The sequence below is a fragment of the Salvelinus namaycush genome, chromosome 7 (genome assembly GCF_016432855.1).
Source record: "Salvelinus namaycush isolate Seneca chromosome 7, SaNama_1.0, whole genome shotgun sequence".
Taxonomy (NCBI): Eukaryota; Metazoa; Chordata; class Actinopteri; order Salmoniformes; family Salmonidae; genus Salvelinus; species Salvelinus namaycush.
Window position 1 is genome coordinate 43,875,018 of NC_052313.1, and position 17,324 is coordinate 43,892,341.

At 45.6% G+C, this 17,324-nt stretch overlaps 1 protein-coding gene across 5 annotated transcripts; it reads right to left on the reverse strand.

Moving 5' to 3' along the window:
• Nucleotides 1–143: 143 nt before the first annotated feature.
• LOC120051275 (abl interactor 2-like) lies at nucleotides 144–17,262 on the reverse strand. 5 transcript variants are annotated; one of them, XM_038998049.1, is made up of 10 exons: nucleotides 17,099–17,262; nucleotides 9,730–9,897; nucleotides 9,346–9,522; nucleotides 8,682–8,785; nucleotides 7,430–7,582; nucleotides 6,147–6,274; nucleotides 5,046–5,222; nucleotides 2,774–2,863; nucleotides 2,251–2,436; nucleotides 144–2,094 (listed from the first exon to the last, which is right to left on the reverse strand). In XM_038998049.1, exons 1-10 carry the CDS (start codon nucleotides 17,213–17,215, stop codon nucleotides 1,919–1,921), a joined length of 1,476 nt encoding a protein of 491 aa, XP_038853977.1. In that variant the 5' UTR covers nucleotides 17,216–17,262; the 3' UTR covers nucleotides 144–1,918. The 5 variants fall into 5 exon arrangements, with proteins under 5 accessions (XP_038853977.1, XP_038853976.1, XP_038853975.1 ...); XM_038998048.1 differs by having other exon boundaries at nucleotides 2,774–2,860; nucleotides 6,147–6,277; XM_038998047.1 differs by having other exon boundaries at nucleotides 6,147–6,277.
• Between the last annotated feature and the right edge of the window lie 62 nt (nucleotides 17,263–17,324).

Sequence of the window (17,324 nt, forward strand, 5' to 3'; positions counted from 1 at the left end):
AGGCATGTTTATTCTACATAACATATCTGAATATTCAATAAAGTTGTGCTCTGCTGACTGTGCCCCTAGGGTCCAGTTCTGGGGCTGCCTTGTGAAGGGCCAACTGGGTTTCAGACACCACTACAGTATTAAGATAAATGGCATGCAAGAACAGACCCACTTTTAATAAAAAATAAAGGATTTGACTGACAGACAAGCACATTGGAAATAATATTTCTACCTCATATAAACACTCAATGCATCAGTTTCAGCATGATAAACCCATTCAAAGGTTTTGGTGCCAGTTTGTTGGTTAATTTCTACAATCAACGGCTGGCTTTTATGCTCATTTTAATTAGTCCTCATCTGAGGCAGTAATACAGCTTTTTATCATTTTATTTCAGTAACAATTAACTATCTTACTACAAATGTATGTGCTTTCAATTCCAAACTCAAAGATCTACATTTTCAAACCCATCCCACTGGCTATTTTTATTGCAAATGGAAGTGATACCTTAGACACACGCGCACTCACACACTTCAATATGGCACAAGCTTCCTTTATCACCTCCTATAAATGCGTCATGAAACCCCACCTGTCAACTATGGTAATATGGGTGAATATTTAAAACCAAACCAATAACCACACCATATCTAAAATATTAAGACAGGAATAATAATATAGCAGAAAAGGAGACTAATTAATCATTTTTTTCCCAAAAACATGCAGTCTGCCACCCTACAATAAGAATCAAATATTGAAATCGTTGATGCAAATGAGTGGCAGAGTATTTGTCTACCTGACAGTCCCTCTACCAAGACAGGCAAAGTCAATCTCTTCTCTGTCTTGATTACAAGGTGAGGCAGTGACTTAAGACTCACTAATTTTGCAATTTGAGTTATCCTTTCTACTTTAGGCCAGACGGCTTTCTCAGTGTTTCTCAAACTTGTTTTGTGCCATTGAAGCCAACGTCTTCCCTTAAACCACTTCAATTAGAGCTAGCCATCTCAGGGAGCAAAGGTTGAGAAACACTGCTCTACCTATCTATCCTGATACTAGAACTGGCCTGTGAAGTGAGGCAAGTGCAGTAGTGACTGAGCATGCTCTAAGCCCTAGTGTTCTAAGCTGCCCTAGCTAGCCTGGGGCAAGAACCAATTCATTAACTACTGAATCCAAACTGAAGAGAGTTTCAAAATGGGTGTTCAGAAGAGCTAAAAACATCAGTTTCATAGTTTTTTCCCCCGCCACTAATGTCTATGTTTTGTCAAATGTAGACAAAGTATGTGCTTGTCTTGTCAGGGACTGTCAGCTTTGTTATGTCGCCAAACTTGACATCGTATAAAGTTCAAGAGCAACAGTCCATATCTCCTCATCCCACTAACCAATAGGAGCTCCTGGTTTTAAATAAAATATGAGTCTAGAAAGGCTCTGGGAATGTCAGGAGAGAAAATATTGGAAAAAGCATTCTCATCTAGTGTCTTCTCTTGGGCTGAGAGTAGAGAACTTCATCGGGATCATCTGACACCTATTTCTATCCTTAAATCAGCAGCCCTGCCCGCCGTACCATTCCTCCCTATATAATACATGGTCCAAATAAATAAAAAACGTTAAAATAAGCGCAAAACGGCAAAAGGAAATTAGATTTTTTTTTTTTTTTTAAATCACAATAATCCTTGTGGCCTTCCTTATAATAATAGTAAAGACAAAATGAAGCCCTAATAGTACATACAAAAACCACCACCATACAGTCTCATATCATTCAAAAACACAGGGAATATCTACAAGTGGCCGTTGTACAATGTACTTCATCTGGTAGACCGGTTGAGGATAGATGTATACTCTTCATGAACGCTTGTCTCTTCCTCGTTGACTTCCTCAACGTGATCATGCTCTGCCTAACAAAGTCTTTGACCTTCCTATCTATACCTCTCCTCTTCCTCAGTCGGTGTAGTGCATGATGGACTCGACGTAGTTCCCGGGGAAGAGGCCGGTGGTGCCACTCATCGTTCCTTCGTACCAGCCGTCGTCGTTCTTCTTGATGACGTAGATGATGGCGCCCTCATTGAAGGACAGCTCGTCCTCCTTGTCCGCCGCGTAGTCGTAGATCGCCACCACTGTGCACCAATGAGAGAGGAATATGTTAGAGGAACGAAGAGGTTAGGGGAGATAGGTAGAGGACAGGAGTTGAGAGGGCGAAAGACAGAGGGAAGAACAGGAGAAGTGGACAGGGCAGGGGTTAGATCAGGGTGGAAGAGAGAATCCCACGCTACCTTTCTCCATGTAGGTGCGTGGGGCCCACGGGGGGTCCTCCTCTGCGTAGGGATCACTGTACTCCACCACGGCCGACTCTTCCTCCTCCTCATCATCCTCATAGTCCTCTGGAGGTGGAGGGGGCGGGGTGGGTTCCTCAAACACAGCTTCTTCTACGGGAGGCGGGGGAGGGGGCACGTCTGAGACTGGGGGGGGGGGGACAACAGTCAGGAACCACCATGCCTACATTCCACTGGTTGGTTAGTTACATGTTGACTGACACTGGCATTCCCATGCATAGGGCTGCAGTGGTTGGTTGGGTATCCATACTGAAAGTGTATAAAGAAAAACTGGGGGAAAGGAGAACAATTTCAACATGCACAGACAAGAAGTTTATTTCAGACAGGTAAACCGAAGTTGATGGATAGTTCAGCTTTGAAGTATCGACAAAAATAGACTCACGTTGTGAGTAAAATAAACACATGCAGGAGGGAGCCACTGCGAAGACGAGGCAACAAGGCAGAGGAGCTAAAAGCCACTTACTGGTCTCCTGTACCCGAGCCACAAAGCCCATCAGAGGGAGCTGGGGAGTGATCTGCATGGAGGGGGGAGGGGGGGCAACAAGAGGACCTGCTACAGACACACCATACCACAGGAGAAGCGAGGAGAAAAAGAGGAGCAGATTGTAATTAGGAAAGAAAGGAGAAGAAGGCAGAAAGAGAGATGTGGAGGAATTAGAATTTAGAACATGATAGAAGCCAGTTAGATCAGTAGGCAGACTAGGCATTAAAAAGGGCTAAATCAAGAGCCGGTATCATTCCACACACAAAAAAAGACCGCGAGCTGCCGAGACCTTGGCGCTTTGTGCCTTCCCATAGGTTCGCCTGTCTGCTGAAATCAAATGGCGTTTCCGTGTATGAATTCAATACTCCAGTGAGGTTCTGGGAACTCACAAAATGACAGTTTGCTTCCACAAGAACTGAAAACTTTTGTCAGCTAGTATTTAATGTTTTTTAACCAAACTCTCAGCCAAGTAACAGAAATAATTTGGGTCAGCATACATTTTGTTTCTACAAATGAGTTACAGGATGGACCAGGAGCCCAAACACTCCAAGATCCAAACCAGACAGTAATATACACTGCTCAAAAAAATAAAGGGAACACTTAAACAACACAATGTAACTCCCAAGTCAATCACACTTCTGTGAAATCAAACTGTCCACTTAGGAAGCAACACTGATTGACAATAAATTTCACATGCTGTTGTGCAAATGGAATAGACAACAGGTGGAAATTATAGGCAATTAGCAAGACACCCCCAATAAAGGAGTGGTTCTGCAGGTGGTGACCACAGACCACTTCTCAGTTCCTATGCTTCCTGGCTGATGTTTTGGTCACTTTTGAATGCTGGCGGTGCTTTCACTCTAGTGGTAGCATGAGACGGAGTCTACAACCCACACAAGTGGCTCAGGTAGTGCAGCTCATCCAGGATGGCACATCAATGCGAGCTGTGGCAAGAAGGTTTGCTGTGTCTGTCAGCGTAGTGTCCAGAGCATGGAGGCGCTACCGGAGACAGGCCAGTACATCAGGAGACGTGGAGGAGGCCGTAGGAGGGCAACAACTCAGCAGCAGGACCGCTACCTCCGCCTTTGTGCAAGGAGGAGCAGGAGGAGCACTGCCAGAGCCCTGCAAAATGACCTCCAGCAGGCCACAAATGTGCATGTGTCTGCTCAAACGGTCAGAAACAGACTCCATGAGGGTGGTATGAGGGCCCGACGTCCACAGGTGGGGGTTGTGCTTACAGCCCAACACCGTGCAGGACGTTTGGCATTTGCCAGAGAACACCAAGATTGGCAAATTCGCCACTGGCGCCCTGTGCTCTTCACAGATGAAAGCAGGTTCACACTGAGCACATGTGACAGACGTGACAGAGTCTGGAGACGCCGTGGAGAACGTTCTGCTGCCTGCAACATCCTCCAGCATGACCGGTTTGGCGGTGGGTCAGTCATGATGTGGGGTGGCATTTCTTTGGGGGGCCGCACAGCCCTCCATGTGCTCGCCAGAGGTAGCCTGACTGCCATTAGGTACCGAGATGAGATCCTCAGACCCCTTGTGAGACCATATGCTGGTGCGGTTGGCCCTGGGTTCCTCCTAATGCAAGACAATGCTAGACCTCATGTGGCTGGAGTGTGTCAGCAGTTCCTGCAAGAGGAAGGCATTGATGCTATGGACTGGCCCGCCCGTTCCCCAGACCTGAATCCAATTGAGCACATCTGGGACATCATGTCTCGCTCCATCCACCAAAGCCACGTTGCACCACAGACTGTCCAGGAGTTGGCGGATGCTTTAGTCAAGGTCTGGGAGGAGATCCCTCAGGAGACCATCCGCCACCTCATCAGGAGCATGCCCAGGCGTTGTAGGGAGGTCATACAGGCACGTGGAGGCCACACACACTACTGAGCCTCATTTTGACTTGTTTTAAGGACATTACATCAAAGTTGGATCAGCCTGTAGTGTGGTTTTCCACTTTAATTTTGAGTGTGACTCCAAATCCAGACCTCCATGGGTTGATAAATTTGATTTCCATTGATAATTTTTGTGTGATTTTGTTGTCAGCACATTCAACTATGTAAGGAAAAAAGTATTTAATAAGAATATTTCATTCATTCAGATCTAGGATGTGTTATTTTAGTGTTCCCTTTATTTTTTTGAGCAGTGTATGAAAGAAAGCTCTAAAATGCAGACTCAATATCTAAACACAAAAGACAATTTGCGTTCTGGTAGGAGTGATAGTGTTGCTGGTCAGGGCTGTTACCTGGGACCTGGTTGAAGTGGGGTCCTCCATTGGGCTGGGGCTGGTTCAGGGCCAGGGGCATGTTGGAGTTGGGCTGGCCCGTCAATGACGCGGGCCGGCGGTACGGCAGAGACCCCCCCACCGCAGGAGGGTTCTGTGGTTGCACCGGTCGGTTCATGCTGAAGAACTGGGGGGCACCTGGGGTACAGACAGCATGGGGAACCAGAGAGAGATTTTGGTACGGTGTAGCTATGTCGCTGAACTTATCACTTCTGGTTCCTGTCACATGATGCACTTCATTCATGGGATCAATTTAAGCACTTTGCTGTTTTTGGTATTCAGACATCATCATGGCAGATTTCAAGTCAAAGACCCTTTTCAACATCACTTACTGTAAGAACACAAGAACAATTTAACTCATGCACAAGGTGTGATGATGGCATGCAGGTGGTGACTGGGAGCGATGGGAGAGAGTTGCCCTAAGGAGGGAATGAGATAGAGACGCCCAGATGAAAAAGGAAAAGACAGAGTGACAGATCAGACAGTGATAGGGAGGGTGATGGAAGAACTCTGATGATGCAGGGGTGGAGAATGACCGGCCCACGTGACAACATGCCTACCGGTACACAGACAGATACAGGTCCTGGGATGATGGGAGAGATGGACGTGATGCAGGGGTGGTGGTGGTGGGACACTCACCTTGTGCAGGGGTGCTGAAAGCAGCAGGGCCGGTGCTAGTGACAGCAGTGGGGAGCTGGGGTGGGGGAGGGGGCACAGGTGGACCCTCAGGAGGGGGGGGTGGGGGAGGGGTTAGGAGCTAGAGAGAGTACAGGGAGGCCATCAGGTGGTACAGGAGTAGTGGTGGTAGTGGGAGGTGGCTTAGCAGGGTTGGGAAGGGCAGGGGCGGTACCTGCACCATCAGTAGGTGGGAAAGGGAGGAAGGCAGTGGAAAAAAGAGGAAAGGAAAAGGAAAGACAGGAGAAGGAGATAAAGACAGGTGCTCAGACACTATCAAGGGGGAAGGAAGGAGAGAGTTTAAAGCAGTCTGACAGACCGTATTGCTCTTTAGAGAGCTAGTAGGCGGAGCTTAGACAGTGGGCAGGGCATGGGGCCAGACCTTACCTGGGAATGCTGTGGGGGGCGGGGCAGGCGTTGGCACGGCGATAGGCAAGCCCACGGAGCCACTGCCGCTATTCTCTCTGCTGCTGCTGCGGCTGCTGCTGCTGGGGTGGCTGCCTCCACTGCTGCCGCTGCTAATGATGTCACACAGCCCATCACATAACCCAATCAACACCCGCTTGCATTAAGTCATTTACCGTCTAGATTAGAGGTTATATATACTTTGTAGGGCCGGTTTCCCAGATACAGATTAAGCCTACTACTGGACTAAAAAGTAGTGTGATTTTTTTGTCCAGCACTAGGTTTAATCTGTGGTGCACAAAACCGGCCCTCTGAGCCCTATTGGTATCAGAGGACCTGCAAGCACAACCTACCAAACCAGAGACTCTCCTGGCCCAAAATCCTGGCCCAAAATCCTGCCCCACACCTACCTAGCACTGAATGGATTTAAATGAACAGCTCTGCTTTGAGATGACATGTACAGCAATAAAGAAATGAATAAAACGTCACAAATTACAACATGACATTTAGCGGTGGTCCATTAGTGAGACATGACGTGACAAAGACAGAGGCGCCACAAAGCTGGAGGCATCTGAAGAAAATCAAGGCGAGAATAAAAGAGGAGGAGACTGGAGACAGGGAATGAGTGAGAAACTGGATGGATGGAAGAAAGGACCAACGCATAGATAGATAGGTTGAGCTGAAAGAACTGTCTGTTTAATTTAAGCCAAGGTCAACCATTGTTACTATTAGTTTTAACGTCAGTTTCAAACGTAATAATGTGCTCAGAAGGAAATAGAGAAGGGACTGACGGAGAAAAGGGATCAGCTGTATTACAATGGCCAAGCTCAATTCTCTGGTGGCAGATACTCTGTCATGTAGTCCTTAAGATCTTGTTCTCACTGCCTGGTAGGAGCCTCAGTGACACCCAGAGCTGCTCGTGCTTATCTGATCTTCCTCTGCTGTTACGCAGGTGATAAAGAAACATATTTGAATACATTCCTATCTGAGCTGTACGTTCGTTCTGTGTGCTTGGTGTAGTGCCTATTCAAAGTGTTTCAGACCAGTTTTTCTAGTGATATTATTTTACAAGTCATGTGGGTAGGGTTGGGGGAAAAAGTAGTTTAGTAGCATGTAGCTACAGTGTTTATAATCTATTGCAGCTGATCTTTACTACAGGGCAGTTGAATCTAAGCGTGTCTGTTCAGTGAGTCCAGGGCCGCTCGAAGTGTGTTCTAGACGTGTTTTTAGCTAGCGGTGTGCTGGGAGCATGCGGGGCGGGGTACCTGTACGTGCGGTTCCTCTGATTAACAGACGCAGTGCGTGCAGGGCTCTGCTGTGGGGGCGCCATGTTGCCATGGCGCGTCGGGCTCGAGACGTAGTCGTTAGGGACAACGGGAGGACGCACCGGCTCGAGTGTCCTATAGGGGGAGTGGCGCCTGCGAGGGGAGGGGTATGAGAGGAGTTTAACATCCACAAGTGAGGGATGGAGGAGGACAAGAAAAGGAGGACAAACATGGGAACCAAAATAAATAAAAGAGAACCAGTGCAAACTCAAAAAATGGGGTGTAGGTGGGAAAAGGCATTAAATGCATCAGTCGTATATACAGCTGCTGCTGCTTCAGTTCTTACACAGCCCAACATCAACCGAGGACAGTGATGTCTATTGATGTGCTTCAGTGGAATAAAAAGCCTCAAAAGTATGGATGAGCAGCCAAGTCTTTTCTCCCCCTGTGCTTGTTTAAGGGATGGAACGTTGAGCGCTGTTGCCATGGAGAGCATGAACAGCCTGAATTAGAGTTGAGGGGGGAGGAGTCACATGACATCACACATACGGGGCGGGGGACAAAAGCAACCAAAACACCACAGACAGAGATGCCTCCTCTACACCAGAGACTGGACTAGGGCAGTGTGTCATGGACTACCAGCATGCGTCTCGTTTTAGGGGGGGGGACATGTTTGAAAGTCACACACACACAAACAGCACTTAAACTTTAGAAGAAACATAAAACACAATGTTATAAACCATTACATACATTACTGTTATGGACAGGTCTGTAGAGGGGGATACAAACTGGACAGGGACACATAACAGGACAGAGCAACAATAACAGTAGCCCATAATGTCAATAAACAGATTTGAAGATACCCATTCACTGGAATGACCTCACACATCTGAAGAAATTAGGTATGCACATTAATTAGATCACCAAACAGCATATAATGTGCCACAGGCTAGCTTTGACCTTTTCACAGAGAGGTCTGCTCCGGACCTTAACTAAATGTCACTGAAGGTCGCTGCTGGGTGGTGAGGTGGTAGCCTGGTCCCTAGCCCACCATACGGGGCTTAGGAGGAGCAGAGGGACACTACAGCAATCTGTAGTACAAAGGGACACCTGATGCCTGGATGATCAGATCTTGTCCATTGATGAACATGTTTTAGATGTCTGATCGTGGTTGGCTGAGACTGAAAGCATGTTTTTCTCGAGGACATGAGCAGCATGGACAGGGGTTGTGGTACCTGCCACGTCTACATACCCAATGGTTCCCTTCCCTGACATGGGTGGGCTGGGCGGCTTCTGTGTGGGTGGGTTGGTGCGAGGGAGACCTGCGGCTCCAGCCTTCATGTTCTGAGCACTGGCCTGTAGGACACGGTGAGAGAGGATACAAAAACAACAACAGGGAAGTACTAGTCAACAGAGCAACACAACATAACCTGGGATCAGACAAAACACACTCTGGTCTTACACGCATACCAACTTTGTTTTTGGAGTCCTTACCTTAAACCTTAGCAACCACTAGGTTCATTTTAAAAAGGCAAATAAGTGATGCAAAGAGAGAGAAAGAGAAAGGAGGATTAGTGACTAATAGTGAGAAAATGCACAGAAAAATATGTAGCAATGTTATAGGCCTACAGTCCACAGATGTTAGGGAAGCAGCGAACAAGTCACACACTGTCCTAGACAAAGTGACTCACACTGTTACCACCACGCCCTCGTGCTTATCCCAAGGGCCTCTTACTGTCTTTGTACCAAACAGGGGGGGGAGTTTCCTCCAAAACGTTTGTCGTGCTAAGATCAGTGTTTGTCCATGATCTTAGTGCTACAAAAAGGTTGATGATAACTCACTCCAGTACAAAAACAAGACGTACTACTATCATCAGGAATCCAGTCGTAACCGTCAATGCCCCACTGCTCCCTACCTTGACTCCGTGGCCCATGTCATCCAGCAGGCTGTAGTCGATTGGCTTGCGGATGTAACGCACCGGCCTCTCTGGATTGGCCGGAGCAATGATCTTGTGCGTGCGAGAGGTGTTCTTATTGGTGGTCAGGATGCCAATCTCCCGCCTTGCCACTTTCTCTTTGTGGATGTCCACTGTCTGGGGCCGCACAAGGGGGAGAAATACAGTTAAGTCTATTTCTTGACAGACTTGAACAAAACATATTTTTGAACTAGGCTTATCGTTTCGAATCAGGTATTCATAGGCTATATGGATGTGTGTGTATTTTGCAACGTGTGCATCTGTGTGTGTGTGTGTGTGTGTGTGTGTGTATATACAGTGTGTTCCACGTCCCGGCAGCCGCACCTGTGAGATGTGGTTGATGGAGGACTCCATGCGGCGGAGCTGGGAGGCCTGAATGTCAAGCATCTGCAGGACATTGTTGGCCAAGGTGTTGATCAGGTAGGCTACGCTGGCCAGGGACTGGGTGGTGTAGTTCTTAGTCTCCTCCAACGCTCTGTGCTTATCTGGTGACTAAGGAGTGAGAGTGCGAAAGAGGATAAACAGATAGACATCAGTAACAGAGAAACGAGAGTAGAGAGGCAATAACAAAACAACAAAGCCAGGCAGCATAAAAAAAGAGAGCATCGATATCATATAAATAGGATCTTGCAGGGGCTGAAGGATGACTAGGCAAGCTAAGGCCATATGTTTTCAGAGGGAAACAGTTTCCTGGAGATGAAGCTTTCCTTGCTTTTCTGACCAAGACTTCCCTTGTTAACAGTATGTGCTGAATGACATTACTTTTCTCAAAGGACAATCCTCTACCCTCCCCCATATGACCTGAATTCCATGGACGTGTGTTAAAGACAGACTGAATGCATGGATTCTGGCATGTGTTTCTCTGTTGCTCATTATGAAAAAAAACGAGATTTCAGTCTTGGGGGTGTGGTTCGATGTGGCAGTTACTGATGTTTGCCCCCATGAGACACCATAGGAACAAAGCCAGCATTACTTCTTCAAAATAGTCAAGAAATATGTAATTAATTCACATTTTAGTCACGCAGTTTAACATCTAGTTAAGGTGTTTGGTGTAGTATTTCTCAAGTTAAAAAAATAAAATGCGCAACGTGTGGTCTTCAGTAAACAAAATCAGATCCGCTGCACTGACGGGAAGGTCTGTTTCACTGTCTGCTGGTAGGATTAGATAAATGTGTCTTTTTTACGTAGTTATTACACATGGATTACACTATCACTCGTATTTCATATGTCACAACGATTAATCGATACGTATGCTATGATGCTGGTAAAGTTGTCTCGCGCACCTACACTGCTGTTCATTAAAAAAAGCTAGCTTGCTCATGGATGCAAAACAATGTTCTTCCCCAAAAACATAGCAAAACAACAATCTGTTTAAGTAGCGATGGTTAGCTAGCTAACTATATAGCTAGGCGTCATCATCTAAAATAACTGTCTTATAAATTCGGGTTCTTATTTGATTAATGGTGGTGAAGCTAGCCACAATAGTGGACTTTGCGGTTAGCCTTCAAAATAAAAAGTATGTCATTGACAGTGATGCAAATGCATACAAATAGTAGAACTATGCCATAATTGAATAGATCAAGCTAAACGAGGTTGGAATGTTATATTTTTTTTTAAATCTACAAAAGACAATTTGTTAATTTAACAAGAATCTGTTGCAATCACACTGGATGTATTGTACTTTAGAATTGCATTGGGGGCATACTTATTTCACTGTACAGCCTTACCTATGGATTGTGGCTCAATGACATCTGGGTATCAGTCTACTCAGTGACACCCAGAGAACATTAGCATCGTAGCTCTTATTGCAGGACTCTGAAACAACTGAATTGAGCCACATTTATTGTCAAGCTATGTGTATTGAACACTATTCATGAGGAAAAACAATACTGCTTGGATGTTTTGGAGTCTGATAACTCTGAGGATGTTGGGGGGGAAAAATATATGGGGTACAGTAGACTGTTACCCCCTTTCATTGGTCCCCAACCCTTAGATAAAGCTGTACAGTGCAAAATAAATGTCAATACTAACAATAGGCTGACTGGGGAGGTGATTTCAGTCACAGTCCCGCAATAAGAGCTACAACGCTAATATTTTTACATTTATTTGACCTTTATTTAACTAGGCAAGTCAGTTAAGAACAAATTCTTATTTTCAATCACGGCCTAGGAACAATTGCTTTGTTCAGGGGCAGAACGACAGATTTGTACCTTGTCAGCTGGAGGATTCGAACTTGCAACCTTTCGGTTACTAGCCCAATGCTCTAACCACTAGGCTACCCTGCCGCCCCAGGGGCGTTACGTTATTTGCGTAAGCTCTTCACAGTTGTGTTCTGTGGGTGTCACCGAGTAGACTGATACCACATTTCATTGCTTCACATTCCAACCTTGTTTAACATTATCTAGTCTAAATATGGCATGACTCCACCAATTGTAACCTTCTGCATAACTTTCAAATAGGTACTTTTATTTTGGGAAAAAAGCGCAAATTCCACTACTGTGCCTAATCCTTATTGTGGCTAGCTTCACAACGCATAACCCGGTCAGGTCGAGCCTCACTTGCCAGATGAAGCTAGCTGGCTGCTTATAACGTTAGCTTTGGGCAACAGAATTAAGTAACTGGCTAGCTATTTATTTTCATGAACTGAAGTTCAATTTCAATAGGAAAACAACAAGTAGCTACGTAGATAATACTTACTAACAATGATTCCTAAATAATTGCTAAGAATAATGAACATGACTGCAGTTTCTACTGGTCATTGTTTTCAGGCTTGTTGTATTGGTGCTAGCTAGGTACCAAGCTAAAGCTAGCTAGCTACCCACCCCAGAAGTTGCGGTCGAACAAAATGCTTTATTACCAGCGCGGTATTGTAAACACATTGTTCGTGACCGGTTTTTGCTTGTTTGCAGACTTTTTTGTACAGCTTTGACAGCGCTACTGATAGTAGTGGTGACGCTTGGCTTGCACATGCAAATTCAGAACACACACAACATTCTATAATAGAACTGTGTTATTTGACTTGTCAAATTAAAAAGCGAATTAAAGTGTTATTTGACGTGTATCTTTTTTGACACGCAAAGACCAAAACGGCGTTCCATAGTATGTCGTGAAGCTAATAGCAGTGACGCTATTACTGTTTAACTCCAGTAGGGCAAGATCTTAAGAATAGCGCACTTGGTAAAGTTAGTGTACCGGTGCTCAACCAGTCGCAAAAGCCAACATCACCCACAACAGAAAACGGTTGATTGTCAAGGGCAATGAATTTCATTATCTTGGCGTTAATGGATTTCACCTTTGCTGAAATGTTCTTACTCTTTCAAATGACTGCTTGACTTGTTGACTGCTCAATCCACACAGCAGACATTGAGGGCTAGGTTAGGAATGCTGTGTTGCACATGTAGTGCAACATTTTACCTGGTCGTCATTACGCCATGTACCTACGTTATATAGGTATGCACGTCAGCTTTGACATCTTTTTTCACATCGGCATTAAACTACACATCGGGCTGATACCAATGTTGGCATTTTTAGCTAATATCGTCCGATTCCGATATACTGTGCATCCCTAATAACTACTGCTGTACATACCTTTCCTATTCATATATACTGTCCATACACACTATTACACATATTGTTTATATACATATACACCAGAGTCTGACATTACTCTTTCTGATATTTCTTAATTAACATTTTGGGGATTTACATGTACCATTTTGTGTCAGGTATACTGCACTGTTGGAGCTAGAAGCATTTCGCTGCCCTGCGATAACATCTGCAAAATACACAGTAGCCAGTTTAATAGGTAAACCACCTCGTTCACGAAAATGGTTCGCTCCTACAGACAGTGAGTCACGTGGCCATGGCTTGCTATATAATGCAGGCACAGGGATCGAGGCATTCAGTTACTGTTCGATTGAACTTTAGAATGGGCAAAACAAGTGACCTAAGCAACTGAGCGTGGTATGATTGTCGGTGCCAGGCGCGCCGGTTCCAGTATCTCAGAAACGTCTGTCCTCCTAGGCTTTTCACGCACGATAGTGTCTAGGGTTTACCGAGAAGGGTACAACAAACAAAAAACAGTCAGCAGCAGTCCTGTGGGCAAAAACAGCTGGTTGATGAGAGTTCGAGAGGCAACAATCGTGCAAGCTAACAGGCGGTCCACTATCAAGAAAATGATGGCAGTCAGGATTTGGCATAAGCAGCATGAGCCCATGGGCCTATCCTGCCTGGTGTCAATGGTACAGGCTGGTGGCAGTGGTGTAGGGAATGTTTTCCTGGTACATGTTAGGTCCCTTGATACCAACGTTTACATTTCCCCGAATCACTCCAGCTGTTCTGGATGCAAAGGGGGTCCAACCCAGTACTAGATGGGAGTACCTAATAAACTGGCAACGGAGTGTATGTGTACGCGACCAATAAAATTAGATTTGACGGAATTAAAAGTTAAAGGAGAAGGATAGGTTACAACGACAAAGAGCCAACAGGCAGGCTGCTACTTAATATTCTGAATGGAGTTATTTGTAACTGTAGGATGAGAAAGTGCATGCACTGCATCGGCTGCGGGTGCGGGGAGCATGATCACACAGTCGTCCGGAACAGTATCGGACATCACACTCTCCGCAGCTGATGTGAGTAAGACCTTTAAACAGGACAACATTCACAAGGCCGCTGGGCCAGACGGATTACCAGGACGTGTACTCTGAGCATGCGCTGACCAACTGGCAAGTGTCTTCACTGACATTTTCAACCTCTCTCTGTCTGAGTCTGTAATACCAACATGTTTCAAGCAGACCACCATAGTCCCTCTGCCCAAGAACACTAAGGTTACCTGCATAAATGACTACCTACCCATAGCACTCACATCTGTAGCCATGAAATACTTTGAAAGGATGGTCATGGCTCACATCAACACCATTATCCCAGAAACCCCTAGACCCACTCCAATTTGCATACCCCACCAACAGATCTACAGATGATGCAATCTCTATTGCACTCCACATTGCCTTTTCACACCTGGACAAAAGGAAGACCTATGTGAAAATGCTATTCAATGACTACAGATCAGCGTTCAACACAATAGTGCCCTCAAAGCTCAATAAGCTAAGGACCCTGGGACTAAACACCTCCCTCTGCAACTGGATCCTGGACTTCCTGACAGGCCTCCCAAAGGTGGTAAAGGGTAGGTAACAACACATCCGCCACGCTGATCCTCAAAACGGGGGCCCCTCAGGGGTGCGTGCTCAGTTACCTCCTGTAGTCCCTGTTCACTCATGACTGCACGGTCAGGCATGACTCCAACACCATCATTAAGTTTGCTTATGACAACAGGTGTAGGCCTGATCACCAACGACGGTTAGACAGCCTATAGGGAGGAGGTAAGAGACCTGACCGTGTGGTGCAAGAACAACAACCTCTTCCTCAACGTGATCAAGACAAACGAGATGATTATGGACTACAGGAAAAGGAGGACCAAGCACGCCCCCCTTCTCATTAACAGGGCCGTAGTGGAGCAGGTTGAGAGCTTCAAGTTCCTTGGCGTCCACATCACCAACAAACAAACATGGTCCAAGCACACCAAGACAGTCCTGAAGAGGGCACGACAAAACCTATTCCCTCTCAGGAGACTGAAAATATTTGGCATGGATCCTCAGACCCTCAAAAGGTTTTAGAGTCGCACCATCCTGACAGGTTGCGTCACTGCCTGGTATGGCAACTGCTCGGCCTCCGACTGCTAGGCTCTACAGAGGGTAGTGCGTACGGCCCAGTACATCACTGGGGCCAAGCTTCCTGTCATCCAGGACCTCTATACCAGGCGGTGTCAGAGGAAGGCCCTAAAAATTGTCAAAGACTCCAGCCACCCTAGTCACAGACTGTTCTCTCTGCTATCGCACGGCAAGCAGTACCGGAGCACCAAGTCTAAGTCCAAGAGGCTTCTAAACAGCTTCCACCCCCAAGCCATAAGACTCCTGAACAGCTAATCAAATGGCAACGTTACCATCTATGCATAGTCACTTCAATAACTCTACATGTACATGTTACCTCAATTATCTCGACCCCCGGTGCCCCCACACATTGACTCTGTACCGGTACCCCCTGTACATAGCCCCGTTATTTACTGCTGCTCTTTAATTGTTAGCTATTCTTCTTACTCTTTTTTTTGTATTTTCTTAAAACTGCATTGTTTGTTAAGGGCTTGTAAGTAAGCATTTCACTGTAAGGTCTCTATACCTGTTGTATTCGGGGCATGTGGCAAATAACATTTGATTTGCAGCCACAGTTAGCCTAGCTAGCTAACGTTAGCTAGCTTCTCCCAGTTTGATGATAAATAACCTAGCTATGGCAGCTATTAGTCTACTATAGGGCGAGTCGGCTTGGATGGTTGCTGTCTCATCTCTCCCTCCCTCCTTCCTCCCCAAGTCACTTGCTCAAAGTATGGCCCCTCCCCCGCCTGCTATAGCAGCACCTCTCGGCTTTATCAGCTCCAGTTAATTAATTAAGTCGCTTAAAAACATGAATTTCTGCTGCTTCCATCACTCGGATCAGATCGGCCCTGGATTCGACCGGTCTATATGGAATGGGTGTAGTTGTCCTCGGGTCCGTCCTGAACGGGTTTCTATATTTAAAAATGAATTTATGCATATCGAGTCATGGTGGTTAAGTCCCAGATCCATTTCGGAACAGGCCCAACTTTTTGGACCCGTGAAGACCTCTAGTTCCAAGGCAGTGGCACTATTGACAAACGTTTCACACTCGGTGTCAGAACCTCACTTTATATTAGAAAATACGTACTTCATGGCATGACTAACGTTATGAACAATTTAGCTTGTTCTGCCACTGCCAGAACCACCAGTAAGTAGTCTATGAAACACCGATTTTCCCACTCTACAGTCAGTAGCACAAGAAGTTCGGCATTGATGATACAGGATGTCCGATCCAATATGCAGTGACTTGTTTTGGCACACATAAGGCTATAACATTAGCTAGCTAACGCTAAGTATTGGCAGGAGAAGAACGCTTCCAAGTGCCACACATTATATATATATTTTCTTCACGACCAATGTTTACATCCAGCTAATGTTGACACGAATTGGGAATTTCAAACCCCTACTACTGGATAATTTGACAGCAATGGCAGCGCAGCTAACTAGAAACCGTGGCTAGTTGGAATTAGTTAGCTCGTTTGCTATAGTCATAATTCGTTTACTTATGGCTCCTTTGGTTCTCTTCTGGTATCAGAACGTGTACCAACATTTTAAATCCAATTCCTTACCTTAGCTGAATACCTTGTTGTGTACCCCATCACGACAGTCAATCATGAAACCAGCTGTGCCCTGATAATTCGTGCTAGTTCAGCTAGCTAACTAGCAAGCATTATTTGGTTGGAGGTAAATAGCTAACGAAGTCAAGTTAGTAAAAATACTAACAACTAAATAAACGTTTGATAAATGTATGCCGGTTGGAGAACGGCAACCAATGTTTTCATATTAGGAAAAACATAGCTACGTTCCGCATGAAGTAGCTAACTAAGGTTAGCTAGCTATCTATAGCCTAGCTTGGTCGCGCTAACAAGAGCACCCTTGCAGTTGAGTCGCTGCACCTCATCGGCATAGCTCGTAGCCATCACTTCGCCCACCGTCAAAAATAATACTCGTAGAATATATAATTGATAATGTTATAAAAGTATCATTACCTGAACATAGTTGCTTTCGCAATACTCGGCAACTCTTTCTAAATTGGTAAAACTATCTAATAAAGCACTACGTCCAGCTGGAATCTCCTCTTCCAAAAGCATTTGTAACTCCGCCATTTTCACATCTTTAGCAACCAATGCATGCCAGATCCCAGCCTCTCCAACGCTCATGCAGAAGTGGCGTTGGGCATCCCAACTATGACGGAGTGTATGACAATCTGTGACA